Source organism: Neohortaea acidophila, assembly GCF_010093505.1.
Source record: "Neohortaea acidophila strain CBS 113389 unplaced genomic scaffold BDY17scaffold_9, whole genome shotgun sequence".
NCBI lineage: Eukaryota > Fungi > Ascomycota > Dothideomycetes > Mycosphaerellales > Teratosphaeriaceae > Neohortaea > Neohortaea acidophila.
Genome location: NW_022985518.1, coordinates 1,231,478 through 1,256,239, shown reverse-complemented (window position 1 = coordinate 1,256,239; position 24,762 = coordinate 1,231,478). Strand labels below are relative to the sequence as shown.

General features: G+C 51.0%; 13 protein-coding genes across 13 annotated transcripts; 5 read left to right on the top strand and 8 right to left on the bottom strand.

Annotated features, from left to right (window-relative positions):
- Positions 1-226: 226 nt before the first annotated feature.
- On the bottom strand, positions 227-2,477 carry BDY17DRAFT_312755 (uncharacterized protein; the record flags this gene model as incomplete). The annotated part of the gene is made up of 2 exons (XM_033735652.1): positions 227-267; positions 290-2,477. 2 exons carry the CDS (start codon positions 2,475-2,477, stop codon positions 227-229), a joined length of 2,229 nt encoding a protein of 742 aa, XP_033587524.1.
- Positions 2,478-3,234: 757 nt separating this feature from the next.
- Positions 3,235-4,260, top strand: BDY17DRAFT_203088 (uncharacterized protein). The gene is made up of 3 exons (XM_033730127.1): positions 3,235-3,260; positions 3,310-3,520; positions 3,579-4,260. Exons 2-3 carry the CDS (start codon positions 3,453-3,455, stop codon positions 4,111-4,113), a joined length of 603 nt encoding a protein of 200 aa, XP_033587523.1. The 5' UTR covers positions 3,235-3,260; positions 3,310-3,452; the 3' UTR covers positions 4,114-4,260.
- BDY17DRAFT_203076 (Tannase/feruloyl esterase) lies at positions 4,260-6,243 on the bottom strand. Its single transcript, XM_033730126.1, has 2 exons — positions 5,293-6,243; positions 4,260-5,234 (listed from the first exon to the last, which is right to left on the bottom strand). Exons 1-2 carry the CDS (start codon positions 6,004-6,006, stop codon positions 4,407-4,409), a joined length of 1,542 nt encoding a protein of 513 aa, XP_033587522.1. The 5' UTR covers positions 6,007-6,243; the 3' UTR covers positions 4,260-4,406.
- A 245-nt stretch (positions 6,244-6,488) lies between these two features.
- On the bottom strand, positions 6,489-8,366 carry BDY17DRAFT_203069 (putative sugar transporter). Its single transcript, XM_033730125.1, has 4 exons — positions 7,858-8,366; positions 7,326-7,809; positions 6,784-7,275; positions 6,489-6,734 (listed from the first exon to the last, which is right to left on the bottom strand). Exons 1-4 carry the CDS (start codon positions 8,242-8,244, stop codon positions 6,538-6,540), a joined length of 1,560 nt encoding a protein of 519 aa, XP_033587521.1. The 5' UTR covers positions 8,245-8,366; the 3' UTR covers positions 6,489-6,537.
- Positions 8,367-8,645: 279 nt separating this feature from the next.
- BDY17DRAFT_254994 (uncharacterized protein) lies at positions 8,646-10,572 on the top strand (the record flags this gene model as incomplete). The annotated part of the gene is made up of 3 exons (XM_033731482.1): positions 8,646-8,694; positions 8,745-10,383; positions 10,437-10,572. The coding sequence occupies 3 exons, from the start codon at positions 8,646-8,648 to the stop codon at positions 10,570-10,572; spliced, it is 1,824 nt and encodes a 607-aa protein (XP_033587520.1).
- On the bottom strand, positions 10,503-12,747 carry BDY17DRAFT_203038 (fungal-specific transcription factor domain-containing protein). Its single transcript, XM_033730124.1, has one exon. The coding sequence runs from the start codon at positions 12,629-12,631 to the stop codon at positions 10,619-10,621; it is 2,013 nt and encodes a 670-aa protein (XP_033587519.1). The 5' UTR covers positions 12,632-12,747; the 3' UTR covers positions 10,503-10,618.
- Positions 12,748-12,864: 117 nt separating this feature from the next.
- Positions 12,865-14,133, bottom strand: BDY17DRAFT_326817 (uncharacterized protein; the record flags this gene model as incomplete). The annotated part of the gene is made up of 1 exon (XM_033737573.1): positions 12,865-14,133. The coding sequence occupies one exon, from the start codon at positions 14,131-14,133 to the stop codon at positions 12,865-12,867; it is 1,269 nt and encodes a 422-aa protein (XP_033587518.1).
- A 195-nt stretch (positions 14,134-14,328) lies between these two features.
- Positions 14,329-16,234, top strand: BDY17DRAFT_302690 (major facilitator superfamily domain-containing protein). Its single transcript, XM_033734446.1, has one exon. It carries the CDS (start codon positions 14,388-14,390, stop codon positions 15,825-15,827), a length of 1,440 nt encoding a protein of 479 aa, XP_033587517.1. The 5' UTR covers positions 14,329-14,387; the 3' UTR covers positions 15,828-16,234.
- A 91-nt stretch (positions 16,235-16,325) lies between these two features.
- BDY17DRAFT_318476 (MC family mitochondrial carrier protein) lies at positions 16,326-17,550 on the top strand (the record flags this gene model as incomplete). The annotated part of the gene is made up of 6 exons (XM_033736188.1): positions 16,326-16,474; positions 16,531-16,781; positions 16,832-17,000; positions 17,051-17,348; positions 17,405-17,454; positions 17,511-17,550. 6 exons carry the CDS (start codon positions 16,326-16,328, stop codon positions 17,548-17,550), a joined length of 957 nt encoding a protein of 318 aa, XP_033587516.1.
- On the bottom strand, positions 17,328-18,948 carry BDY17DRAFT_302686 (uncharacterized protein). The gene has a single exon (XM_033734445.1). It carries the CDS (start codon positions 18,868-18,870, stop codon positions 17,662-17,664), a length of 1,209 nt encoding a protein of 402 aa, XP_033587515.1. The 5' UTR covers positions 18,871-18,948; the 3' UTR covers positions 17,328-17,661.
- A 148-nt stretch (positions 18,949-19,096) lies between these two features.
- BDY17DRAFT_318474 (Mis12 protein-domain-containing protein) lies at positions 19,097-20,076 on the top strand (the record flags this gene model as incomplete). Its single annotated transcript, XM_033736187.1, has 2 exons — positions 19,097-19,159; positions 19,216-20,076. 2 exons carry the CDS (start codon positions 19,097-19,099, stop codon positions 20,074-20,076), a joined length of 924 nt encoding a protein of 307 aa, XP_033587514.1.
- Positions 20,077-20,155: 79 nt separating this feature from the next.
- BDY17DRAFT_326812 (Orotidine 5'-phosphate decarboxylase domain-containing protein) lies at positions 20,156-21,375 on the bottom strand (the record flags this gene model as incomplete). Its single annotated transcript, XM_033737572.1, has 2 exons — positions 20,156-21,009; positions 21,066-21,375. The coding sequence occupies 2 exons, from the start codon at positions 21,373-21,375 to the stop codon at positions 20,156-20,158; spliced, it is 1,164 nt and encodes a 387-aa protein (XP_033587513.1).
- Positions 21,376-21,900: 525 nt separating this feature from the next.
- Positions 21,901-24,538, bottom strand: BDY17DRAFT_202849 (FET Ferroxidase). Its single transcript, XM_033730122.1, has 7 exons — positions 24,101-24,538; positions 23,921-24,049; positions 23,378-23,872; positions 23,108-23,328; positions 22,710-23,059; positions 22,357-22,657; positions 21,901-22,300 (listed from the first exon to the last, which is right to left on the bottom strand). The coding sequence occupies exons 1-7, from the start codon at positions 24,338-24,340 to the stop codon at positions 22,219-22,221; spliced, it is 1,818 nt and encodes a 605-aa protein (XP_033587512.1). The 5' UTR covers positions 24,341-24,538; the 3' UTR covers positions 21,901-22,218.
- Between the last annotated feature and the right edge of the window lie 224 nt (positions 24,539-24,762).

Below are 24,762 nucleotides of genomic sequence, written 5' to 3'. Positions count from 1 at the left end.
TTAATTATATAATTAATAATCTTTCTATAAGATTTAATAGTTAAACCTTCTTTAAATAATAAACTAGATTCTCTCTTTAAGATCCTACTAATAGTATTACTTTCTATTACTTTATTATCTTTAGTTAATAGATAAGGACTAGAATAGTCTTTAAAGTTATAGTAGTTTTTATATAAGTAATCTTTAAAAGGTATTATTAATACTAAGTATATAATTAATAGTTTACTTAAATAAGGCGGTAAATAGCGTATATTTGTTCTATTCTTCCTAGTAATATTATTAGTCTTACTATAATTAGTAGAAATTATAAAGGTATTATCTTCTTTATTATATATTAGACTTCTAGTTTTAGTTTCTATATTCTTATAAAGTATAGTAGTTAATTCGGTTCCTCTTAAAGGACCTCCGCTATATAAATAAATAGCGAGAGTTAAGTATTCTAAAAACCTATTAATATTAGTATTAAATATTTCTATATTAGTATCTTTAAATCTTAAAGTCTTAGTATCTTTCTTTATATCTTTTAATAGTGTTTTATTATAATAGGTTCCTTTAGTTAATAATTGAGTTAAAAAGTAAGGCCTATTAGTTTTAAGATATTTTAATTCTAAAGTATCTATTATATAATAATCTATATTACTTATAAAGGTATTATCATTTATAGTATTAAAGTCTATATCTAAAGAATCTATAGAAGTTATCTTTAAAAGCTTCTTTAGTAAAATATCTTCTAAATTAATATAAACATTCTTAAAGAGCTCTTTAATCTTAGTAATAGAATACTCTATAGTATTATATTCTATAATATTTAAACTAGTTTCTTTTATAATATAATTAGTAGATTCTCTTTCTTTATTTAAAGCTAAGAGATAAGGCCTTAGAATACTAATGAATTCAAAGTAATTATTAGAACTATTAGTTAAATAAGTAGAAAGAAAATCATTAAAATCATTATAAGTATACTTTATATTATTTAACTCTTTAAAGTAGAAATATTCTATAGTAAGTAGTTTACTATTATAAAGAATATAACTAGTAAGCTTTCCTATTAGATCTATATTTTTAATCTCTTTAGTATTAATATCTAGATTAGTTATAAAGAAGTAGCTTAGAACTATATTATTTAAACTAGTATTATTATCTAAAGTTAAAGTAGTATTATCTTTAAGTAAACTAATGTAAAACTCTATAATATAAGTATAAAACTCTTCTTTCTCTTTAGTTAGTTCTTTATCTTCTAAATCTATTAAATCTAAGTTAAACGGAATAATATTCTTTAAAGCTTCTTTAGCTTCTAAGTTAATAGTAAAGTTCTTTACTAAATCAAAGTAAGTTCTTTCTTTACCTATTGTATTCTTATATTTCCCTTTAATATAACGTACTTTAATAATAAAGCTAAGTAGTTTAGCATAATAAGTAAAGTAAGTCTTAGTAGTAGACTTATTCTCTAAAGGTATAAAGTCTTTAAATACTCTAGTATTACTACTATTATTTTGATTTAGCTTTTGTCTTAATCCTAAGCTTATATTAGTGATTTTAGAATGTATATAAAGTAAACAATCTATAATAATATCTTCTAATTTATTATAGTCTATTCTATTAAAAACACTTAGATCTTTATCTTCTTCTTTAATATTATATACTAGATTTACTAAAGACTCTCTATCTTTATCTTTTAAAAAGATATAAATATTAGATTTCTTAATATAAGAGTTTAAAAGTCTATTATTATTAATATTTATATTATTATTTAGTTTATTCTCTTCTAAATTCTCTTTAAGATAATCTTTTATAATATCTTCTTTTAAATCTAGTTCTTTAGAACTATTAGACTTTTTAGAAGTAATAGATTCTATACTAGAATTAGAACTATTAGAGTTAATATATAAGTTAGTACTAGTATTCTTTTTACTTATATTAGGTATTTTAGGTATAAAGTATAGTTTAGTATTTTTATTATTACCTTTAATATATTGTAAAGGAACCTGATTTATAATATAGTTTACTTTAGATTTACTACTTTTATTACTATTAAAGTGATTAGTATTAAAGTGAATTCTAACTTCTTTATAATTAATATTAATATAATTACATTCTATACATTTATATCCTTTTAAATTTAAATCTAACTCTTTAAAGTAAAATAGATTAGGCTTTAAAATATCTTCTAATTTAGCTAAGTCATTAAATTCTAGTTCTTCTATATTAGTTTTAAGTACTTCTAATTTAGAAGATTCTTTATAACTTTTATAAATAGTAAAATGTTTATCTTTTAAATGTTTTAAATAGTTATTTCTATCTAGATTAGTTTTACAAATAGTACAAAATAAAACTTTAATTTCTATATTATAATTTAGAATAGTATTCTCTATATTATTAGTATAAGTACTTTCTATAATAGTAGAATTATTATAAGAATCTCCTTTAATATAATCTTTATTATTTATAAGTAATTGATTTAAAGTAATTAAATCCATTTTTAAATAGTTAGTTATAATTAAAGTAGTTTAAAGTAGATATAAAAGAAAAGACAAAGATAAAATAAAAAGAGCTTTCTTATATATTCTTTTTCTCTTAGTTAAACTCTAATATAAACTTAAAACACTTTAATTACTTAAAATAACTATTTTAGTTTTATTAAAGTTTTTTTTTAACTTTTCTTATCCTAATCTTTTAAATAAGTACTTATTCTTCTTTTCTTTCTGTTTTCTTTTATTAATTAAATAAAACTAAAATAATATTAAAAGAAACTATTATAGTTAAATTTATTTAAAGTTTAAGCTAAAAGGGTTTTCGAATGTACTTTAACTAGCTTCTAACTTTTTAAGTCTATTAGATTTCTTTAAACTAAAATAAATAAATAGATCTAAATTCTTATAATACTAAAGGAGTTTTTATAAAATCTATTCTTTTAATCTCTTTACTTTATAAATCCTATCTTTATAAACTAATATTTTTAAAAACTCCATTTATATTTTACTTTTTAAAAAAACTTGGAGGTTTTAGTAGATTTTCTATGGAGTTTTTTAAAAACTCCAATGTAGATACAGTTAGGGGAGGATAGCCCAGGATCGGGTTAGCGGTGCTCGTGAGCGCTGGCAGCAGCTAGGCCGCGGAAGGATGGTCATACGGACGGAGTCGGGATGGGTGGAAGAGGTTTGTCGTCGCTGCAGCAGCAGTCGCAACAGCAGACGAAATTACGAAGGGGGCGAGGCTGATGCATATAATCGAACTGATCGTGATGAATGACATGCGCCCGGGTATAAAGTCCAGCGCTGGCCATGGAGCTTTGCTGATGCAAGACCGTAGATGTGGTGGAAGAAGCCATGAAAACGCAGCGGGAGATGGCTGTCGGGATTTGAGTATCCTCGTCATTCGAGGGGCTGGCGGCCAGACTGTGAGAAGGTGGGCAGCGGTAGCGAGCAGAGTGCTGTACGCTCTGTCCAGAGTGGATGACGAGTCGCCGGAGAACTGCCGAGTCTTGCAAACCTCAGGGTGAAGAGATGATCCCCATGGAGAAGTGCTGATCCCCCGCCGGGAATGCTCGGGGCATGGACACTCACTCATGCGAAGCGCAGGGTCGAGAAGATGGCGTCCGAGAAGGCGAGGCAATTCGACAGCGGCAAGCAGACGACAGTGCGGCGTAGTCAATGCCGTCTGCGCGTGTCGTCACCGGCATTGAGGACGTGCGAATGGCGAGAAGTGCTCGAGGTCAGGCGGGCGACAGGAGATGGAGGAGATGGACCGGGTGCTCGTCATAATCGTGCATGTCGTTCCAGAGATTGTTCGGTTGGGTACCTCGGGAGGACGATGTGTGTTCTCGGTATCAACGCCGTCTCTTTCTCGTCTCCATCTCTTCTGCCTCCTCTTGCATCATTCTCCAGCCCATCCATAATCTCCACCACCGCGCGGGGTAAGGTCGGGGTCGGCGGAATCACGGCGGGACATTTCGCAGAGAGAGGACGCGGCTGTGGCACCACCGTTCAAGTGAGATATGCGGTGGGCGGTCGATGTGGCGGGCGATGCGGAGGGCCGCGTGAAGAGGCGAAGTGGCGGTGTGATGATGAAAGTTGTTTGTGGGAGGCAGCAAAAGAGTTGGGGTTATGCAAGTAGAGTTTGATTCGCAACTTCCGCGGCGAATGCCAAATGAGGAACACGACAAATCGCCAGTACGAATCGAGCATGAATTATTACAGTGCTTCTTGAAGTTTCTCCACCTCATCTACATCTTGGTGATGGATGAGATGGCCAGGATAGCCTGGCGGGGAGTGAGATGGTGGTAGTCCAGCGTATTCTACTCCGCGAAACGTGATCTCAGGACATCTATGCTGCGCATCGAAACAAGGCAAATCATTCGCCCTCCCTTGACCGAGTGATCACCGCAACCGCCTCGGAGCGTTTCTTGATCATGTGCAGGTGTACGAAGTCCAATCATCTGGGTCAGTACCGGTGTACTCGGCAATCTGAGGATAAGGACAAAGCTTCCGCGTGATGTTTGCTCCGCTCGGCGGCATCGAGGCTTCAATCTGTGCGGGCGTAGACCCTTGCTCCACCCATGCCACCAGCGCTGCAGTGGTTGCGTAGGTTCCCGGAGCGTCGGGGTAAAGGTCGTTGCTCCCACAGTGGCCGGTTCCGGGGGACATGAACAACTCAAACCACGAGCTCACATTCCCGCCAAAAGCTGCCTGTACTTGCTGGAGATGCTCAATCGGCCAAAAAGGAGAGTTCAACGGATCCGCCCATCCTTGAACGCTAAGCAACTTCCCACCCCCGGCGTGGAACTGTTGGATATCCGGGTCGATTTCGTCAATGAGGGTACCGGCTTTCTCATTCACCGCGGCAACGTCAGCGCTCGAGAAGTTGAATGTACTGGCATCATAGCCCAGGTCGTCGTACACCAGGTTTTGCAGAATGGGTATGCTGAACGAATCGGCGAGCAGGCCTTCCTGCAAGAGCCACGAGCTTTCACTGCCGAACGCAAATCCGGGATACAGCTGGGCTCCGGTGTTTGAGTTTGTGGGGCCGGCGTAGATCTTCTTAGCTGCGGCCAGTTGCGCATCGGTGAGGCACGCCGTGTTGTTGAGACTGAGATTGGTAGCGTTGCAGGCGAAGGAATCGACGTCAAACTGGCACGCTGGAGGGTTGTTGATTACACCGTCCGGCCCTCCGCACTTGGCGACAACGGCAGCCGTCATGGCGGTGAGCTGAGTCTGAGGTATGTACGTTCCGACGGTCTGCGTGTGCACAAGTCAGTCATGGAAATGTTGTAAGGCACTGAGCTTCAGGGCTTACGTCGGTAGCCAGGTCGTTCCAGAGAAAGCTGAGCGCGAGATGGCTGTAATAATTCCCCGGACTGGACGCGACAATGCCTTGGAACAGTGTTGGATGGAACTGGGCCAAAGCAAAGCCTTGAGCTCCGCCCGTCGAGCAGCCGTCGTAGTAGGCATGCTTGATGGAATTGTAACGAGCCTCTGTGATTGCCTTGGCCGGTGGAGTGAAGATGGAGATGCCGTTGTGAATCCACCCAAGCACCTCCTCCTGATGATGGAGGAATGGAAGGTAGACGCCTGGCGCGCCCTCTCCAGCATCGTTCGTCAATGCAGAGTGCCCACCGTCTCCGCCAGCGACGGCGAAGCCCAGGCCGAGATTGAAATCGGCGAGCATGCTGTCGTACTCAATCACGCCAGCAAATCCACCATCACCTACCGCGAGAAACCGGCCCTGGTAATCCGAGGTTTCCGGGAGCCAGATTGCCCACACCGTGGTTCCGGGGGATCCATAGACCGTCTGTGCGAAGATCTGGCAGAACGGGGCGTTGTTGGTCGTACCTACCACGAACAAGTACTCGTCAGTCGCAAAATACGTCGAGTTGATAATGGTCGTGTTGTATTCCGAGAGATCGAGGCCGTTGGCAAAACTCTGGCATTGCTGGGCGGGGGTGGATTGGATTGTCGCTGCGTGGGCAGTTACTGCGAGGGCAGCAGCCCCCAAGAACGAGCGAAGCATGATCACGAGCAAAGAAACTTACTCGTCCGGCAATGTGAGTGCGCCGATGCTTTATCATGTCATGCGGAGATGCCGATCGACGAGTGAATGAAGAGCAGCTGATTAATTCGTCTCGTTGATGAGGCGGCGCCGAAAGTATCGGAGCCGAAGCCAAAGGGGCCGCGGAGCCTTCCATCCGACAGCGTCTCCCACCACGGTGGCGTGCACGTTCTACTACCAATAATTAGTGGTTCGGCCACGTGGACAATGCGGGGTCAAATGCCGGGGCCCCGTACATGCATCCTGCGTGGAAGTTGGAAAGGAGCAGTACTTGCTGCGGCGAGCCAAAAACGACAAAACAACTCCACAGGGCCGCGACGATTGCACAAGGCTCTCCACGTAATGATGGCCATCGACGTTGGAGTCAAGAGGGAAACATTCTTGCAGCGATTTGATAGCTATCCAAATGTCCATTCCAGTTTCCAAGAGCCATACCGCCTCTCAGTCATATCAACCCCCGATCTGGTCTTCAGCTTCGTCATCTTCCACATATCACTGCTCATCGTATTTCATTGCCACTTTCTCCCTGACGACATTGTCGCTGCCTGCTTCCTCACTTTCGAAAGGGCGGTGGGGAACGAAGTAGCGAGCTTGCTTGACTGGGTCGAAGATGTTCTTGCTGTTGCGGAAGATCTCGTCGACTTCTTCGAGATGTCTCCCGGCAGTCTCAGGGAAGAAGAAGTACACGCCTGTCAACGTCAGCCAAGCGCACTGTATGTACTCCAAGCGTAGACTTACATGGTAGAAGCAAGAACCAATTCATGCAAGCCCAGACGATGAAGTACCTCCAGCCAATGGTGGCAAATCCGACCGGAGTCACGAGAGCAACCATAAAGTTAAAGACCCAGGCCGTCGCCGTGCTCAAGCTGGTAATCTGCACCCGAACCGTGTTGGGAGCAATCTCGCTGGCGTACAAGAACGTCATGCCGAGGAAGCCAACGGGGAAGAAGAGCGAAAAGAGGAAGATCATGGCTCCTGCCACTCCAGAGGCCGCTTTGTTGTTTGTCTGGCTTGTAGTACCGGCGACAATAGCCATGCAAGCTCCCATGCCAAACGCGGATACCATCATCAGCTTTCTCCTTCCGAAACGGTCGACAGTGAGTACTCCAATTGGCGAGCACACCATTTGGAATGTGAAAGTTGACGCCGCAACAATTCCAGCTTGGAAGCCCGTAAGACCGAGATAGGTGTGAAATATGGTGGCGAGGTAGAAGGCGAGGGCATTGATGCCTGTTTCCATTAGCGATTTGCCATTCACAAGGCATCCTCCAATTCCATACCGGTGAGCTGCTGAAACATTTGACCAGCACAGGCCAACGCAGCGCGGTTGAACAACCTGAGCTCTCCCATCTTGAAGATATCGACAAAGCGGGCATTCCCTGCAACCCTGAGGGACTGATTAATCTCATCAATGTCGGCTTGAATTTGGGGGTCCTCTGGCTGAATGCCGTTCAAAGCTGCCATGACTTGGCGGGCATCCTCCACCCGACCTCTTTTCAGGAGCCAACGCGGGCTCTCGGGCATCATGGCGGAGGTGATGATCGTAATGATGGCCCAGAGAGAGCTCAAAGCCAGAGGGAACCTCCAGCTTGCGGAAGAGGCGATGAAACTGGTACCCAACGTCACCCATGCGGCGATGGCGAGTCCCAAGCTGATGAAGACGCTTTCCATGATGACGGTGGCGCCACGATGTTGTGCAAGTGAGCATTCACTCTGCCAATTGGGAGCAGTGGCGGAGAGGGCGCCGAATCCAAGACCGGCAATCTGTGCAAGTGTCAGGTTTACTCAGGATGTACTTGGGGACCAGCCTACCAAGCGGCCGACGATCAGCTGGCCCAGGGAAAACGACGAGGCTTGAAGGATGGAGCCGACAATGTGTACAGCAGATCCGAGCTGCATCATCCGGAGGCGGCCTAGTCGGTCACCAAGAGGGATGCAAGAGAGCGCGCCGAACATTGCCCCCAGGGTGTATAATGCCACGACAGCGCCCTGGATGCGGGAGTTGTGGGTGTTCAGTGCGGCGTTGCCAGTAGAAGTATCGATTCGTGGAAACGTTGCAATCCACGTCGGAAGGCCAAGGAGACCTCCAGCGACGGCTTGGTTGTATCCGAACAGTATAAAGGCAGGCATGATGACAGCCCAAAGCTGCGCAGTCCTCAACTTGTGGCCAGTGAGGCCAAAGAAGTATTGTTTTGCCATCTTGCGCGAGTGGCTAAGATGATATGGAGGATGTTGGTTGAGACCGCAGACCAAGAAAAACGTGGAGAAGATGCGGAGTGATTGCAAGATCGCCAGAAGAATGTGGGGTGCATCCAAGGGTCATATCTCCTCATGTTGTCCTCGCCCGACACATCAAGGCTGTCGGGCCCGAAGCTTCGGCGCCGAAGGCTGGGGCTAGAACTTCGGCGCCGCCCAAGTCTCAGCCCGGCAAAGAGCACGATCCATGTGCGATCTTGTGCAACAAATGATCCAGGTGCTCTGGCGGTCGTCGGCCTCGGTCGGAATATCTAATAATCCCCGTTGCCGCTGGGGCCTCCAAAAGACAAGGCTGCCGAAAATTGTACACCTTCTTTCACAGACCTCGCGATTCACGAAAAGAAATGGTATCCAAGCGTCATCTTCGAGTCGGAAATGTCAGCGGAGCAACAGGTCGGTCCCACATCCTCCCCAGTCGTCGATGGAGAGGCTGATGAACATAGGCGATGCACCGCACGCCTTTGCGCGTATGGTGCGCGAGGGAGATGTTGATGTCATCACGGGCGACTGGCTCAGCGAGATGAACATAGCGTGGAACGCAATCACCAAGGCACAAGATCCGTGCCTAGGTTACGAGGTCGGCTTCCTCGAACAGCTGACCGAATGCATTGACGATGTTGCTGCCAAGCATATCAAGGTGATTACCAACGCTGGAGCATTGAATCCGGTTGCACTCAGCGACCGCATCGCCGAGCTTTGCCATGCGCGAAAGCTGCATGACCTGGTGATTGCCACTGTGATCGGAGACGACGTGACGCATCTGCTCGAACGACCAGCAAAAGGCGAGCCAGCTTTACGATTCCGGCATCTCGACCACGAGGACATGTTCATCGAAGATTGGTCAGCAGACCTCCGGCCGTCGTGCGCGGTCGCCTACATGGGCGCCTGGGGCATCGTGGAAGCTCTGTCGGAAGGTGCGGACATTGTCATATGCGGTAGAGTGACAGATGCTTCACCGGTCATTGGAGCCGCAGCGTGGTGGTACAAGTGGTCGAGGACTGCCTACGATGAGCTTGCTGGCGCATTGCTGGCAGGACACGTCATCGAGTGTGGTCCATATGCGGTTGGAGGCAACTTTTCCGGTTTCAAAGAGTACCTCCCAGAGCTGGTCGACATTGGCTTTCCAATCGCCGAGATCGAGCCTGATGGAACATTCCACGTAACCAAACCCGAATCCATGAACGGGGTCATTGACAGATTCAACATCACCGCTCAGATTCTCTACGAACTGCAAGGCGAGGACTACCTCAACCCAGATGTTGTCGCAAACCTGTCCAGCATCAAGGTCACGAAAACATCGTCCGCAAATCGCGTGTACGTCTCTGGCATGACTGGTCGTCGCCCTCCATCATCCACAAAAGTCATGATCGCCGCGCCAGGTGGATTCCAGGCCGAGGCGCTCTACTACATCAATGGACTTGATGTCGGCGCAAAGGTCCAGATGATGCGAGCACAGTTGGAACACGCTTTCCGAGACAATAAATTCTCCAAATTGTCAGTCGAACTGTACGGCAAACAGGTGGAGAATCCTCGTTCGCAGCAAGAGGGAACCGCGATGCTGCGCATTTTCGTGCAGGCGAGAGCCAAAAGGCACCTTGAGGCAGATGCGTTCAAGCAGCCAATCTATGCCTTGCGCATGCAGAGTTATCCCGGTTATCACATGAACCTCGATTTTCGACTGATGGATCCCAAGCCTTTCATCGAGATCTTTCCAAGCGTGGTGTCTCAGGCTTCGCTACGGCACCAAGTGCTGATTCCCAAGATGAAGAAGATACTGGATATTCCGCCGCCTTCAGAGACTTGCGAGTATCCAATCGGGAGAGGGTCCTACGAAACAGCCAGCCCAGTCGACCTGCAAAGTTTTGGAGCATCGATCGAAGCGCCCTTGGGGAGCATCGTGCATGCGCGAAGTGGCGACAAGGCGAACAACTCCAGCGTCGGCTTCTTTGTCCGCAACGAAGACGAATTTCCGTGGCTACAGAGCCTCATGACAACGAGCAAATTCAAACAGCTGCTGGGTGATGATTATGCTGGCCAGAAAGTGGAGAGAGTAGAGTTTCCTCTTCTCTTGGCCGTCCATTTGTAAGTACTTGTGGCCAAATTGAACATCCGATCGACTGACAAGCCATGGACAGTCGCATCCTTGATTTTCTCGACGGTGGGATTGCCAGTTCCGCAAGAATTGATGGCCTAGGAAAGGGAGTGGGTGAATATTTGAGATCCAAGCATGTAGATGTCCCGCTTCAGTTCTTGGATCGAAGGCGTATATGATAACGCATCATGTGTCGCTTGAGTAGCGCGAGGTGCACCTCGACACTCACGACGGAAAGACACCTAGCGAGCCAAGCCAGTCCTGTGATAGATCCATAGCCGTGTTGTTGAGGTACTGGTCGTCATACAGGCGCTGCAAGTCGTCGAAACAGCTCATGAATTCGTTGTCCGTCGTCATCCAGGAGGTATCATTATTGTGAACTTCCGCGTCGCCCCAGCTCAGGGTGTGACGGGACGGCGACGGTGGATTACACGAGTCCGAAGTTGATTCATGGGTTCGCAGGGCAGCAGGCTCCAGCGATGCTACCGGCCTCTGGCTAGCATTGCACTGCATCGCATCGGCAATGACGGCGTCGCTCAGTCGGTCAAAGACTTCATGAGAATGTGGTGGAAGATCCCAACGCTCGCCAACGGCAACCAGTACCTTGGAGCAGGCTCTTGTGGTACGAACAATGTCTCCGAGGACCGGCTCTTGTGTAAGAAGTGGAGCAGTGGAAGCCACGGATGCATGTTTGTGTCGGAAATGTTGATTGACTGTCGAGACGTATGACAGTCCGGCCAGAAATATCGCCTGCAGCGTGACCCAGTTGTAATTGATCTTTCGCGACCGCAGGAGGTCGGCATAGATGTTGATCGCCGTGGTTGCTGAGGCAAAGATACAATCAAGAGCTTGACGATTGTGCCCAGATTCGGGGAGGAGGTGTGGGCGCCACAGCATCAATGAAGCGTTTGCCGCGAGAAGATCGTACCATTCGGGAGATAGATAGCAGGACTGCTGTTGCCGGCTGTCCTCGTGAATTTGCAGCCCCTCGAGGCGTGGTTGGCTCTCATACCAGTTCTGCAATTGTTCAGCAAGGGCCTGTGTGGCGGACGCAAAATCCTCTCGTGATGCCGTCTCTGATCTCTTCCCATGAACACGTAATGAGAATCGCCCGCAGAGCAAACGATACTTGAAAATTTTGTTGGACACTGCTATGCGTACCACTCCGAGCGGTTTGTGGGCACAGGCCATTATTTCATCGCTGTCTTCTCTTGGCAAGGCGGTGTCAATGTCGTCGTCGTGAAGTGCAAATGGCCGTCCGAGGACGATGCTCACAATGCGGTCCATGCACAGCAAGGTCCAAAAGCATCTTCGGCGTGTCTCTTGATCCTGATAATTCACGATTGTTTGTGGCGCGGAGTCGCCATGAACTGCAAGGATGGGGTAACTCGACTGGCGATGCAGGCCGAGCTCGACACAAAGGCGGGCGGCGATCCCGACCAAATGCCAGACGCTCGCCGAGTTGTCTCGAATGGGGCTGCACAATCGATATTGGCACAAGAGCAGGATCGCTTGCAGACGTTCAGTTGTACCAGTCGCGAGAACCGAGCTCGCATCACGCATGGCCCGTGAATGGAACCAAGTCGGGGACTGCTCAACCTGCCACTGTGACTTTTGGGCCCGAGAAGCTGTGATTGCCAGCAACATGTAGAAGGAAAAGGCTTCGAACGCCGTCGCATTAGACACATAATAGCCAGGGACCTGGTAAAAGCGGTGGACAATCTCCACAAGATGCGACGGTAGCATGAAAGGGTATATGATGGCATCGTGGTCGAGATAGTCTTGGATGAGCTCGTTGGCGACTGCCTCGGGAGGCAGATCTTCGTCCCGTTTGGCCAAGGGAGGATTGACGACTTCGCTGCTCCCCGCGGTGCTCTGTGGTGAGGGCGGGCGAGGATCAACGGCATCCAGTCGAGATTGAACGAGGTCTGCAAACAGTACACCGCTGGAGGAGCCAATGTACGGCTGCTGCTCGCCCGCAGCCTTGAGGGACAGATACGAGATCTCCCTCGCCACATCGGCGCGCGGCAAGCTTGGCGTCGCCTGACTAGACGGCCTTCTGGTCGTTGGTGCAGGAGTTGAGGCCGCAACGTGATTGATGCGCCGGAAGCGCTGGGGCCTCGCAGTCGGGTCGGTGTAAGCACATTCCACTCTTGCCTGCGCACAAGAGCTGCATGGCTGTTGGCGATCGCATTTGGTTTTACGCCGGTAGCATCGATCGCAATTGTGAGCGCGCATTTCGGGCGGTGGAAGACGACGAGATGTGAAATGCGCGGTGAATGTCGTGCCAGTCCATTATCCCAGGCTCGACTCGGTTTGAAGGCAGGAAGGCGGGGGTCCCATGTTTGCGGTAACACCTCCCTCTATCGCGTCTCGAAGTACCGAGCTCAATTATCTCGGCTCAGCCGCGCACTAGCTTACTTAGGTATGTTTGATTCCTCAACGAGTATCTGAACAATGCATACAAGTTGCTATTCCTGAACCTCGGAAGCCCACTCCTTCGCCTGCTTCACTTGTTCCACCAGATCGACCCCCCAAAGCCAGTCGAATCTGACTGCCATGATTCGTTTGAACTTGTCCATGTCATCCATTATCCCCTCCTGCTGTAGCGTGAATATCAACCCGGCTTCGTAGCTGGTGCTGACGATGCGATTGCCGCGCTCACAACGGACTCTGTCAAACGCGCGGAATGCTCGTGGGAGATCCGCTCTCAAAGCCTCGTCACCCAGCAACTCGGCCATGACATACGCATCCTCGAACGCGGCAGATCCTCCCGCTCCTTGATGAGAGGTCATTCCATGCGCCGCGTCGCCCATTACACAGATCCTGCCCTTGCAATACGTCCGGACATGTGGGAGCTCGAACAGCGCCCAGCGCATCGGATTCTCGTTGGTGGCCAGCAGAACACTCAAAGGCTCTCCAAAGTCGGCAAAATCTCGAAGCATATCCGCCTTGCTGCAAGGCTCCTGCAACGACCGCGCCATCCACGTCGAGTCTGGTGCCACGCAGACTCCAATCACGTTGACCAGCTTGCCGTGCTCGACCGGGAAGTGGAAGAGGAAGCGGCGGTTACCAACATAGAAGGTTCCGTTTTGAGCGAGCTTGGGGCCGATGATTCGTTCGGCATCCGCTCGCGACACCAGCGCGCGATACGCATACGCCTTTGCGTAAACGGGACTCGCGGCAGGGTCGTCTTCTCCCAAGACAATACCTCGCGCTCGACTCTTGATACCGTCGCAGCATATGGCAGCCTTGAAATCTTCATGAGTGCCGTCCTCGAAATGGACCTCGACCTTTCCATCTAGCTCAACAATATCGACCATCTGCTTCTTGAATCGCGCCACTCCAGGAGGTATGTGGTGGACCAGCTCGTCCAGGACTCGTGCGCGATGTGCGCCGCACCTTCCCTTATCATCTTTCCCAAACTTGCCTAGGTTGATAATCGAATCGCCGAATTGATAGTCCCCCAGCTGCTTCTCTCCGCACCGGATGCGCAGCTGGCTGACCTCCGGATCCTCGTCGTACGTGATGTGGCTTTCGAAAGACTTGAACAGATTGGGATCGATCAGGTTAATCGCGTGTATTGCGTTTGGTAGAAAGCTGATGCCTGCTCCGATTTCCGAGAATCTCTCCGTGGCTTCGAATATCCTGTAAGGCACGCCCACACGCTCGAAGCCTCGCGCAAGGGCAAGACCAGCGAGGCCGCCGCCGATGATGGCAATAGGACGGTCACTCTCCATTCCGCGATCTGGCTTCGGTGTTGTGGGAATCAACAGGAAAGGAAGCTTTATCGTGTATGGTTTTCGCCATCAGAAAAGGTAAGCAACGTGCGGCTGAGTCTTTTATGCTTGAGTAGGTTTTGAAGGATGCGGTTTCGGTCTCGGCGTTTTCCGATGATGCGAACTTTAAGCCAGACCTCAAGAGTTTCAAGGGCTGTTAGACATGGTTCACGACCGTCGCAAAGAGGTACCAGATAGCATGGACTTCATCAAGCATGGCCCGGAGTAGAAATGCTCGCCCAAGTGGTCGGGACGATGAAGGCGATTCCGCTCTTTCGCCCACCAAATGGACACCCCGGCGTAAATGGACGACGGCTTGCACAGCTCTGGCGGCAACCTTTCTCGTCACGCTCAATGGGACTTCTATCACGGCAGCGAGCTCGCAAATCGATGCGGCGTTTCGAATCAGTGATGCGCCATTCCCCAACTCCTACTGGCTTGTGACGTCCTGGTCCGCCGGCGGTGCGTTGGGAATTATCGTGCTTCTGCCATTGATGGAAGACCTGGGCGTGCGTACTGGGTTCCTGGTTTTCTACGCAATTTTCCTGCTCACAATCGTGCCTCAAGCTGTGGCCCAAAACTTTGCCACTCTGGTTGTGACGAGATTCTTCTCTGGCGGCTGTGCAGCGTTGCTGGCCAATACGATCAGCAGCATGATCCCGGATATGTGGGCGACGGATGAGGAGCGAAACCTGCCCATTTCACTCTACATCTTGATGTATTTGCTCGGAAGCACCATTGGACCTCCGATATTCGCCGGAGCACTCGAATATTTGGACAGCTGGCGATGGATCTTCTACATCCAACTCGTGATATACGGCAGCCTTCTGCCGCTGCTCTACTTTCTGCTGGAAGAGACACGAATCAAAGTCCTCATTCGCCATCGCAATCGGCACCAGGCCAGCGCAGGCCCAGGAAACCCCAGAACCCTTGGGAAGCGCGCCTCATCTATTCTACAACGGGTCTGGAGATCGGCCACCCGTCCGCTATTCCTCGTCTGCACCGAGCCCGTCCTTTTCGCAATCACGTTGTGGAGCGCTTTCAGCTTTGGAACCGTCTTCTTCTTGACTCAATCCGTGGCTCAGGTCTATCACAACGTCTACGGCTGGTCGGAAGGCAGTACCAACTACACCCTCATCGCCGTGTCCATTGGGGAAATCGTTGGCTGGCTGGCAACGTTGTACGGCGGTCGTCTGTTCCGACGCAATGAGAAACGTGAATCGGGCCCTGTCCCGGAAGCACGGCTGTACATTGCTATTCCTGCGTCGGTCATCGGCATTGTCGGCGGCATGTTCATCTACGCCTGGGCGGCAAGGGCCTCGATATCGTGGGTGGCGCCAACAATCGGCCTCGGGCTGGTAGGATTCGGCATCCAGGTGGTGGTGTTCACCGGGACAGAGTACATTACAGATTTATACTCGGCATCCTCGTATGTCGGTAGTGCAATCAGTGCTGTTGCCGCCGGTGAGAGTATTGTGGCCGGATTTCTGCCACTCTCTACGGAGCGCTTGTACACGGATCTACACCCGTACTGGGCGGGTACTCTACTGGGGATGATTGCTCTGTTGCTGAGTCTTGCTCCAGTTCTCTTCGTCTGGCGAGGCAAATGGTTCCGTGAACGCAGTCCATTCATGCTGGCTGGCGGTGCGACTTGAGCATGTAGTCAGAGGACCGGAGGAACTTCGTCGAGATTCAGCGGTGAGAGACATGCAGGCCACTGGCAAAGGTCGTACGCGTGGAGGGGACAGGCGAATTCCAGGCCGAATCCCATTTTGCTGACATTGATGGAGATGAGAGACTACCAGGTACGGACCTGCTCGGGGACATGGATGACGGAGGCATCAGCCAGACGTTGAAGGAACGTTGTGTTCGTCGAATCATTCAAATCAGATATGCACTCACAGTGCCATTCATGCTCATGCAATACATGGCCTTCATCTCTGCCGCGCCGCTGAACCTCCGCGGCCACGAGGGGCGCTGATTGGCTGCGGCTTCCGTGCCTGGCATTGCGACAAACTTTATTCTGGGAAATTGTTTCCTACTTCCTCCGCTACAACACCCAACCTCTCACTTCCACTCACGACATTCTACGGACTCGGTCCCCATCATCACCTGCCAATTACCCACTCCCATCTCTTTCACCCACCGCCAAGATGAGTGCAGCACTCAAAGACGCAAAGCAGCAGGTGGACGCTGCTGTTGCACCCAAGAAGCTGTCCGGCGTTGACCTCTACTCCCGATTCGCGTTTGCGGGCGCCGTCTGCTGCTCCGTCACCCATGGCTGCCTTACGCCCGTCGATGTGTATGTCCTTCACTCCCTCACTCGACAGCCATTGGCTAATTGACATCCCCCTACAGCGTCAAAACCCGCATCCAGCTCGACCCTGCGACATACAACCGCGGCATGATCGGTGGCTTCCGCCAGGTCATTGCCAGCGAAGGTGCTGGTGCCCTCCTCACCGGTGCCGGTCCCACCTTCGCCGGTTACTTCCTCCAGGGCGCCTTCAAGTTTGGTGGATACGAGTTCTTCAAGCAGCAGTCCATCTCTCTGTTTGGCTACGAGAACGCAAAGAACAACCGCACAGCCGTGTACTTGGCAAGCTCTGCTTGTACGTCAAGAGCAGACAATACACTACCTCCCCCAGGCTGACCATTCCAGGCGCCGAGTTCTTCGCCGACATTGCCCTGTGCCCTCTCGAAGCCACCCGTATCCGTCTCGTCTCCGAACCAACCTTTGCAAACGGCCTCATCGGTGGATTCACCAAAATCGCAAAGACTGAGGGTTTCGGTGCATTCTACTCCGGTTTCGGTCCCATTCTGTTCAAGCAGTACGCTCCATCACTCTTCCTCACCACAAACATCCACTGACACGCACCAGGGTCCCCTACACCATGGCCAAGTTCGTCGTCTACGAAAAGGTCGCCGAATCCATCTACCAAAACTACGTTGACAAGGCCACCGCCTCCAACGGCATGAACACCGCGGTCAATCTTGGCTCGGGTTTGATTGCTGGTTTCGCCGCCGCCATTGTCTCTCAGCCTGCCGACACCATGCTCTCCAAGATCAACAAGACCAAGGGTCTTCCGGGTGAAGGCACCACCAGCAGATTGATCAAGATTGCCAAAGAGCTTGGATTGAAGGGAAGCTTTGGTGGATTGGGAGCGCGTCTGGTCATGGTAAGGGACATTGAATGCGTTCTCATCTGGCATACGGCTAACATATGTGTCCACAGGTCGGTACTCTCACCGCTGGTCAATTCGCCATCTACGGCGACATCAAGAGGTACCCCCTCCTCCCTCCCCCCCGAATCTCATCACAATTACTGACATTCTCCCCAGGGTGATCGGAGCCGTGGGCGGCGTCGAAATTGCAAAGTGATCGGATTCTCGGTGGCATGAGTCGTTTGGGATGTATTATGGCTGTACAACAGGGACCTATCCATAAACATTAAACGATAGAGTGGCAGGAACAGAGCGTGATTCTCATCATTCAAGTCCAGTGCCTCTCCGCCGCGGTGAACAGCTCCCGAACGGCAGAATGGCGATTGCCATGCCCTTGAAACTTGGACTGTAAATCCTGCCTTTTCCAAATAAACGCTGGCTTCTGCTCCAACCACGAGTACTCTCTCCGGCCCTCCTGCCAGCACTCGGCACAAATTCCGATCCGTTGGAGATATGCTTCGAGCACGCTGAGGATGGGTAGCAAGCCTGTCCGAATCCCGCAGTGCGTATGGAAGCGATCAATTTGATACTCCGGAATCTGTCGCATGCTCTCTAGCAGGGTGTTGATGTCTCCGGTGTAGGGCACCGCCGGATCGTTCGTCGGTAGAAGCGTCCCTTGAAGATCAAGAGTACCAATGCGCGTAAAGAAGCGAATCATCTCGCCCAACTGGAAGGAGTCGCACTGTACCGAATTCTCGTAGCCGAGTCGACAGCGCTGCTGGCGGGACGTATACAACGTCAAGAAATGTGCTTGAACAGATTGTATGGTGTTGAGGACGGCGTCACGCCGGACCATGAGCTCCTCTTCGACCCGTGAAGGCAGGTCCCACCACAAAGGACTGGATGTGTCCATCTCGTTCCCCACCCAGCCCTTGATGATCAGTCGGGCACTGTATTTCTCCAACCAGGGCGGGTAGTCAAAGTATATGGCAACCAGCAAGCGCTGTCGGACCTTCTCTTCACTCAGCCCCGCATCAACCTTTGCCGTTGTCTTCCCATCCAGCGCCCTCAGTATCTTCTTCCTCTTCACGTAGCTCTTGACGACGTCCAAAGCATCGAATCTGTCGGCAACGATCGCCAGGTTGGCGAGATTGGGAACAGGCGGAGAGGCCTGAATTTCGTCGCCGTGGAGTATTGAAAGAAAGTCGGACACGAGCGCATCGATAGCCCGCACGGCAGAGATCCGCCCGACGTCTACAATTGTAATGGCGGGCAGCTCGGAAGACGGGGCGGCTGTGAGCTGACCATATTGCTCCACTAGCCGGTCATGCTGCACGCGAATAGCAGTACCCTCGCTGAATCGATCGTTCTGGAGCAGGCGATCAAAGTACTTGGAATGGCTCTTCAGTACAGACGAATCGACCCGGAACGAATAGATAGCCGGCGAGTCGGCGGTGCCATACTCGACTCGGAGGAGAAGATCACCTTGCGCGGCGATGGGCAAGATTTCCTCCGTCCGGGGCCCATCTTCTGCCATGGTGAAGTCGTAACCCAAGCCGCAGCCTCTCGACTCACGGATAAGGCCAGAACATGATGTCGACGATAGGCGGCAATGCGTGGATGTATAGAAGTGATGGTCAGAGTTGGAGACTGGATTGGAGACGCTCGCTTAGTCATGACGTCTTGGCATTGTTTACATCTCCCCAGTGCGTCGTGCGCCGACGACTCTCAATCAACCCTCCACCTCAATCTCGCATGGAACCATGGCGGTTTCGAATCAGATGGCGACGGCGCTCCTTACTGAACACTTCCGCTACACACCATTGGCAAGTCGGCCCTTCCGGCGCGTCTCCACCTCCCAGCACTAACCATCCGCGAGCAGACATTGCTAGACGAAATCATCAACACCGTCAACGAGGTCGCCTTTCAAGCCGTTAATGCCGTCGAAACAGGCCTGAGCAACACCGATCCCGAAGTGCTCGGTTTCCGACGCGACCTCAACTCCGCCCTCTCCCCCGAAGCCGTGCAGGAAGCGAAACAGACGGAGATTGAGAATGGAATTGTACAGTTGGAAACTCTACTCAATGCGACAATCGACAAGGACTTTGACAAGTTTGAGATCTACACATTGCGGAACATTCTGAGCGTCGGTCACGAGGAAGAGCAGCTGGCGGAATGGGTGCGATTGGAACACTACAAGAACCTCGACATCTCACCTTCCCAAGTCGCACCAACCCCAGAGCAAGTGCAATTGGAGAGAAGGAAACTATACGAGACGATCAAACTCAACAACATGCTCAAGGCGGAAGAGGCAAGAAATCAAGCAGTGTTGTCGAAACTACACAGGACCCTCGGCGGCAAAAACCCAGCATCACCATTCGCCTTTTTGGCCTCCTTGCAGCCATCTTCAAAGAATGCGCAGCCGCAGTCGTTCAGTCAGAATGTGCAATACGCTGTCAAACAACTTCCCGCCCTTCGAGACATGATTGACAGCATCAAAGCCTCTCTCCATACCCTTCCCAACGCTCGCCAATCAACCGAAGACAGCACAAGCCTGAAGCGCATGCAATACGTGGAGACGCAGTCGGGACGAGCGCTGCAAAGAAGAGGGGTCGATGTTCAGGACTCCACAACGGCCGGCGCGGCAGTTGGAAGAAGGATTGGGCGCGACGAGGTGGAAGGCATCGAAGCGGTGGCAAATGCGCTTGACAGAACGCCGGATGATGAGGACATGGAGGAGTGAATAATCAATGGGCTTCTTTTTGAGCGTGGCGTTAGGAGTCTACGTCTATCGCCGCCCTGCTTTTGTGGGTATCGACCGCCTATCTCGACCGCTTCCGTCCCGCCTTGATTCGCGCCTCGTACGCCGCCCAGCCCTGCTTGCGATACTCATGCGCCGCTCGCCGCTTGTCAATGGCACTCAGAATACCCCGACCGACGATAATCACATCCGAACCGGCCTCGCCAATCACCTTGTGCGGCGTATTATACTGCTGTCCCATGGCGTCACTGCCTGCCGCCAGCTGCACGCCCGGCGTCATGGTGATGAAGTTGTCTTCCCTTTCCACATTCAACGACTCCTGCGCAATGAAGCCAATGACGAAATCTCGATTTGCGCGCGCGTGCTTCACACAAGCGGCGGTGTATTGAGGGGTGAAGAAGTTGTCCTTGGAGGACATTTGGGCGAGAAGCAATAGCGATCGGTAGAATGGCGGCGGACCTAGCTCCTCCAGATCGACTTCTTCCTCCTCGACGTCGCTGTCTCCCGATGCACCGCGGGAGAGGGATGGCCGGAAACTGGGCTGCGGACTTATGGCTTCTGTCTTGGTACTGATGGTGGTGCTGACCGAGACCACGGAGTTCTTCCGCCCCAGTCGCTCCTCCTCGGTCTCCTCCTCAATACCTGAGCTCTCTTCATCCTCGGACGCGGCTTCGTGCTCCTCCGAATCAAACCCTCGGCTGCTGACCGATCGGTCGTCCGCAGCTCCATCCAGTGATAGTGCGGGCGAAGCGGAGATGTTGGTCTGCACAGAAGTATTGTAGGCAGCAATGGCCTTTTTTGCACCCTCTGCCAGAGCATCGATAATGCTGGGTCCGGGGAAGAGGTGTGCATTGACGATATGAGCCCAGCGCACGATGGATAGAGTTCCGCCAATATACTGCTGTTGAACGGTATCTGCAGTCGCGCGTCAACAGTCTGTTCCAAAATCCTCACACAGAGTCGCAACATACTCCCAATGTCTCCCAATTTGCGGTCCTCAAAGATGACAAATTGCCTCCGCCGTGCGATTTCGGCCAGACGAGAAGCTGTGCGATCTGTAAAGTCCTTGATGATGTCTGCGTGGGTTTTGAGGATGCATATTTGATCGCCGACCTCTTCGGCGAGTTGCAGGAGCTCCGCAGTCGTGGAAACGTCGGCGGAGAGACAGAGGTTGGTCCTCTTGAAGTGCATCAATTGCAGCAGGTAGGTGGCCAATGGCGTGAGGCCTGGCCGTTCTGACCGCTGGCCATACGTCTCGATGAGGGTGTGATGGGCAGGCATGTCGAAGAAGCGGCTCCGAGGGTGCGCGTCGCGGGGGCACGTCTTCACGGCGAGCGACACATTGATCCACGCCAATCGAGGGAAGAGAGAGGGGGTGAAGTCAGGGTGGGCAGGCGAGGTTGTTGGAGCGCAATTAATAAATGCCGTCCAGCGCTCGCCAGTGTTCACCCCAGTTTGCACACAACCACGGTTGGACTTGGCTTGCACTCCCGTCTGCGGGGGCAGTGTGGAGGCAACTGTGCTCCTGCTCGCGATTAGATTGGGCGTGGTGTCTGCACGAGTGCGGCACACGCACAGCTTGTCGAGAATCTTTGCCTCAAGCTTTCGCGGGTGGGTTGAATTGCACAGCTTCACCTGCAGATGCTTCGGCCGCTAAAAGGAGGGCGCCGGCGCCGCGTGCCGTGGAAGCGCCCGCTTCCGGCAGTAACCGTGGGGTCCGTTTTGCTGCCAATAATCGAGGAAGTGGTTAATCACACACCGTCCCGATGAGGGATTCCTTCCATTCACCGGCCTACTTGCGTCACATGATCGTCAATTGCCAAACGGAAGGAGCTCTGCAAAGGGAAGTGGTTGTTCACGGAATTCCACCGCGCCTGCAGTTCATTGGATGTGCCGGGAAGGGGCTCCGCAGTAGCCGCTCCAATGCTGTGGTTAAGGTTGCGCTAGATAAGAACCCTAGAACATGTCCCGCCGCTCATCACCACCTTGACCCATCCGAAGACTCGAAGAAATGCGGTACACCCCCCCTCTCGGTATGACAGATTGCGTGATACTGCCTACTATCAAACTCTCGTGCAACGCTGCCTGCAAATACGGGCCCGAATCTTCTCCCGACACAATTCCTCAATTGCTCTGCCCTTCCGCTTCAGCGATGAAACTCCTAGCCGATGCAAGCTCTGCCGAACTCAGTGGCGCCGCTCCATACCTATCAATTGATTAGCCAACTTCACTTCCGTCATCAGATCCATCATCTTCACTCACCAGGAAATGACCGCCATTCCGAGCACGGCACAAAGGCCGCTAAACACAATCGCCACATATCCCTTGGCTGTGAACCCACTGGGCAGGCGGGGCACGTCTTTGTTCTGCCCGGTCAAGTCGTAAAGGTCGACCGTGTTGCCGGCGGCGTTGCCCTCAAAAGGCACGCCCAATGCCTTGCAATTGTCGTAGTGTTGTTGCGGCACCTTCAGGTTTCGCTGAAGGTCCAGTGGCGCTTCAATCATCACCGCCGCCAGTCCGGTGACCAGATGCCAGTCAATGTGGCAATGGAAGAACCACACACCTGTTCTTGTGTCAGCGCATCCATTCTCATGTACCCCAAGAGCGCCACTCACCAGGATTATCGGCCACCCATCGAATGACAAAATTCCCATCGGGCTGGGTCATCAGCACATCCCGACGCATCGGGCTTACTGGAAAGTTGTGCGTCTGGTTCGCATCAAATTTGCCCTCGTGCGGCGGGGAACGATGAACTGCCTGGAATTCGTGCCCATGCAAGTGGAAGGGGTGCTTCCCCGAATCTGCGCTGTTCAGCACAATCTCCACCACATCGCCCTTGTTGAAGACAAAAGTGTTGGTGTATGCTCCGTAGATCTCCTGGCTGGTGGCTGCGGCGCCACTACTGAGGACGGTGTACAACGTTGGCACCACGGGGGTGACGTATGAGACGTTGTTGAAAAAGGCACTGCAAGAGTCAGTGGAAGTTGTGGCATGTGTGGGAGGGTTCACATACTAATTGGCCCCGTTACCCAGCGTCTCCATCTGAAGGTCGAGGGTGACAACCGTGCCGACATTCTCCAGAAGAGGCTGGTCGTTGTACGGCACCAGCGTCATGTCGTCAAAGACATCCCAGGCGGTAAGGTTGGTTGCGGGAAGTTTGGGAGCGGAATCATTGTACACCAACCAACCCGTCACATTCGGGTTGAGCGCTGGAGGAATTTTGTCAAGATACGTCTGCAATCATTAGCATCTGGGAGCAACACGACGGAAGAACAACACCTACCTCGTCCATACTGCCCACAAAGGCGTAGTTGCGAGATGTATCATCCTTCATCGTGACCAAAAAGCCACAACGCTGAGCCGATGCCAGGTATATCATATTCGCCTTGGCCGGCTTCGTCCACACCCCATCGATTTGGATGATGGTCATCTCATGTTCTTCAATCCAAAAGTATTGCCCAACGAACGCGGCGACGCTTGAAACGCGGAAGAAATATGTCCTGCCCGGTTGGACGGACACGGTGATGTTTTGCGTGTCGTTCATGAGCGCCGAGTTGGGAATCGGCTCGGCACCGGTGGGATTCTTGTAGCTGACGAATTGAGGCAACAAGGTCTGCACTTCATCGTGGTACCAGTCCGTCAACGTAAAGGCCACCTCTTCGGCGTATTGCCCAAGATACGGGCTGTCCGGATCGTGGACGATGAACTGGCCTCGAGCACCGTCTGGGTATTGCCCTTTGGAGTGGGAGTGGTACCAGAACGTGCCAGGTTGGTCAATCTAGAGGGTGTGAGTTGGTGCGTTGACACGCGTATGGAACAAACTGACCGTAAAGTTGTACGTCATTGAACGACCTGGCGGAACATCGCATTGCACCACGCCAACTGGGCCATCCATATCATTTGTGCCATTCTGGAACAGCCCGTGAAAGTGAATGCTGGTGCTTTGATTGCCGAGCTGCGACTGACATCAGAGCACGCCCCTGCAAGCAGCATCGCCTTCACATACCTGATTGTGCAAGTTCACGACAACACGGCTTCCTTTGGTGATGTTGAGCAGAGGCCACGGCCACTCTCCATTGAGGGCAATCACCGGGCGTTCAGCCAGAGCATCCGGGTTTCGGTTCACCCAGCTCACGTTCCAATCGTAAGTGTATGTCTGGCTTTGCGCATTGCTCCCCGCTATGAGTCCGAAGGGGAGCAGCAGCAGGAGTAAGTCGTAGAGGAAGTTGGACAGTGAAATGGCCATGGCTATAATGGAGCCGTTGTGACGAAGAAGGCCTGATGAGAGCGCGGTAGACGAAGCGGTGCAGACGTCGCGAGATTGATAAGATCTGATAAGATCTTGCGAAGGGGGAACTGGCCGAGGGGGATGAGGGTGAGGAGCAGGTCGCCGAATATCGGAGATCAGAGAAGAATCTGATAAGCTCCACGTTGCAAGAGGCGAAGATGCCGACAAGCTCGGTAACAAGCAGGGACCAGGCCAGAAAAGGTTGAAGCCAAGGTGTGATCACCTCCCGATCAAGGAAGCTTGACCGAAAACACGGAGGTGGCCGGAATGGGGTTGGCAATGGTGCGATGAGATGATGTAGTTGAGGGGAGCCGGCGGGCGAAGTGGTCTGAGAGATGTCTCCTTCAGCGCTTGATGGAGCTCACTCGGGATCCTGTCAT

Bases quoted from the DNA above. Each gene is read 5' to 3' on its own strand.
- BDY17DRAFT_203088 (XM_033730127.1), top strand. From the start codon at position 3,453: ATGACGAGTCGCCGGAGAACTGCCGAGTCTTGCAAACCTCAGGGTGAA. The intron at 3,521-3,578 runs GTGCTGATCCCC...TGCGAAGCGCAG, and splicing joins GAGATGATCCCCATGGAGAA to GGTCGAGAAGATGGCGTCCG.
- BDY17DRAFT_203076 (XM_033730126.1), bottom strand. From the start codon at position 6,006: ATGCTTCGCTCGTTCTTGGGGGCTGCTGCCCTCGCAGTAACTGCCCAC. The intron at 5,235-5,292 runs GTAAGCCCTGAA...GTGCACACGCAG, and splicing joins GGAACGACCTGGCTACCGAC to ACCGTCGGAACGTACATACC.
- BDY17DRAFT_203069 (XM_033730125.1), bottom strand. From the start codon at position 8,244: ATGGCAAAACAATACTTCTTTGGCCTCACTGGCCACAAGTTGAGGACT. The intron at 7,810-7,857 runs GTAGGCTGGTCC...ACACTTGCACAG, and splicing joins AGCTGATCGTCGGCCGCTTG to ATTGCCGGTCTTGGATTCGG. The intron at 6,735-6,783 runs GTAAGTCTACGC...TGACGTTGACAG, and splicing joins TTGGTTCTTGCTTCTACCAT to GCGTGTACTTCTTCTTCCCT.
- BDY17DRAFT_203038 (XM_033730124.1), bottom strand. From the start codon at position 12,631: ATGCGCGCTCACAATTGCGATCGATGCTACCGGCGTAAAACCAAATGC.
- BDY17DRAFT_302690 (XM_033734446.1), top strand. From the start codon at position 14,388: ATGGCCCGGAGTAGAAATGCTCGCCCAAGTGGTCGGGACGATGAAGGC.
- BDY17DRAFT_302686 (XM_033734445.1), bottom strand. From the start codon at position 18,870: ATGGCAGAAGATGGGCCCCGGACGGAGGAAATCTTGCCCATCGCCGCG.
- BDY17DRAFT_202849 (XM_033730122.1), bottom strand. From the start codon at position 24,340: ATGGCCATTTCACTGTCCAACTTCCTCTACGACTTACTCCTGCTGCTG. The intron at 23,873-23,920 runs GTCAGTTTGTTC...CACACCCTCTAG, and splicing joins CAATGACGTACAACTTTACG to ATTGACCAACCTGGCACGTT. The intron at 23,060-23,107 runs GTATGTGAACCC...TGACTCTTGCAG, and splicing joins CTGGGTAACGGGGCCAATTA to TGCCTTTTTCAACAACGTCT.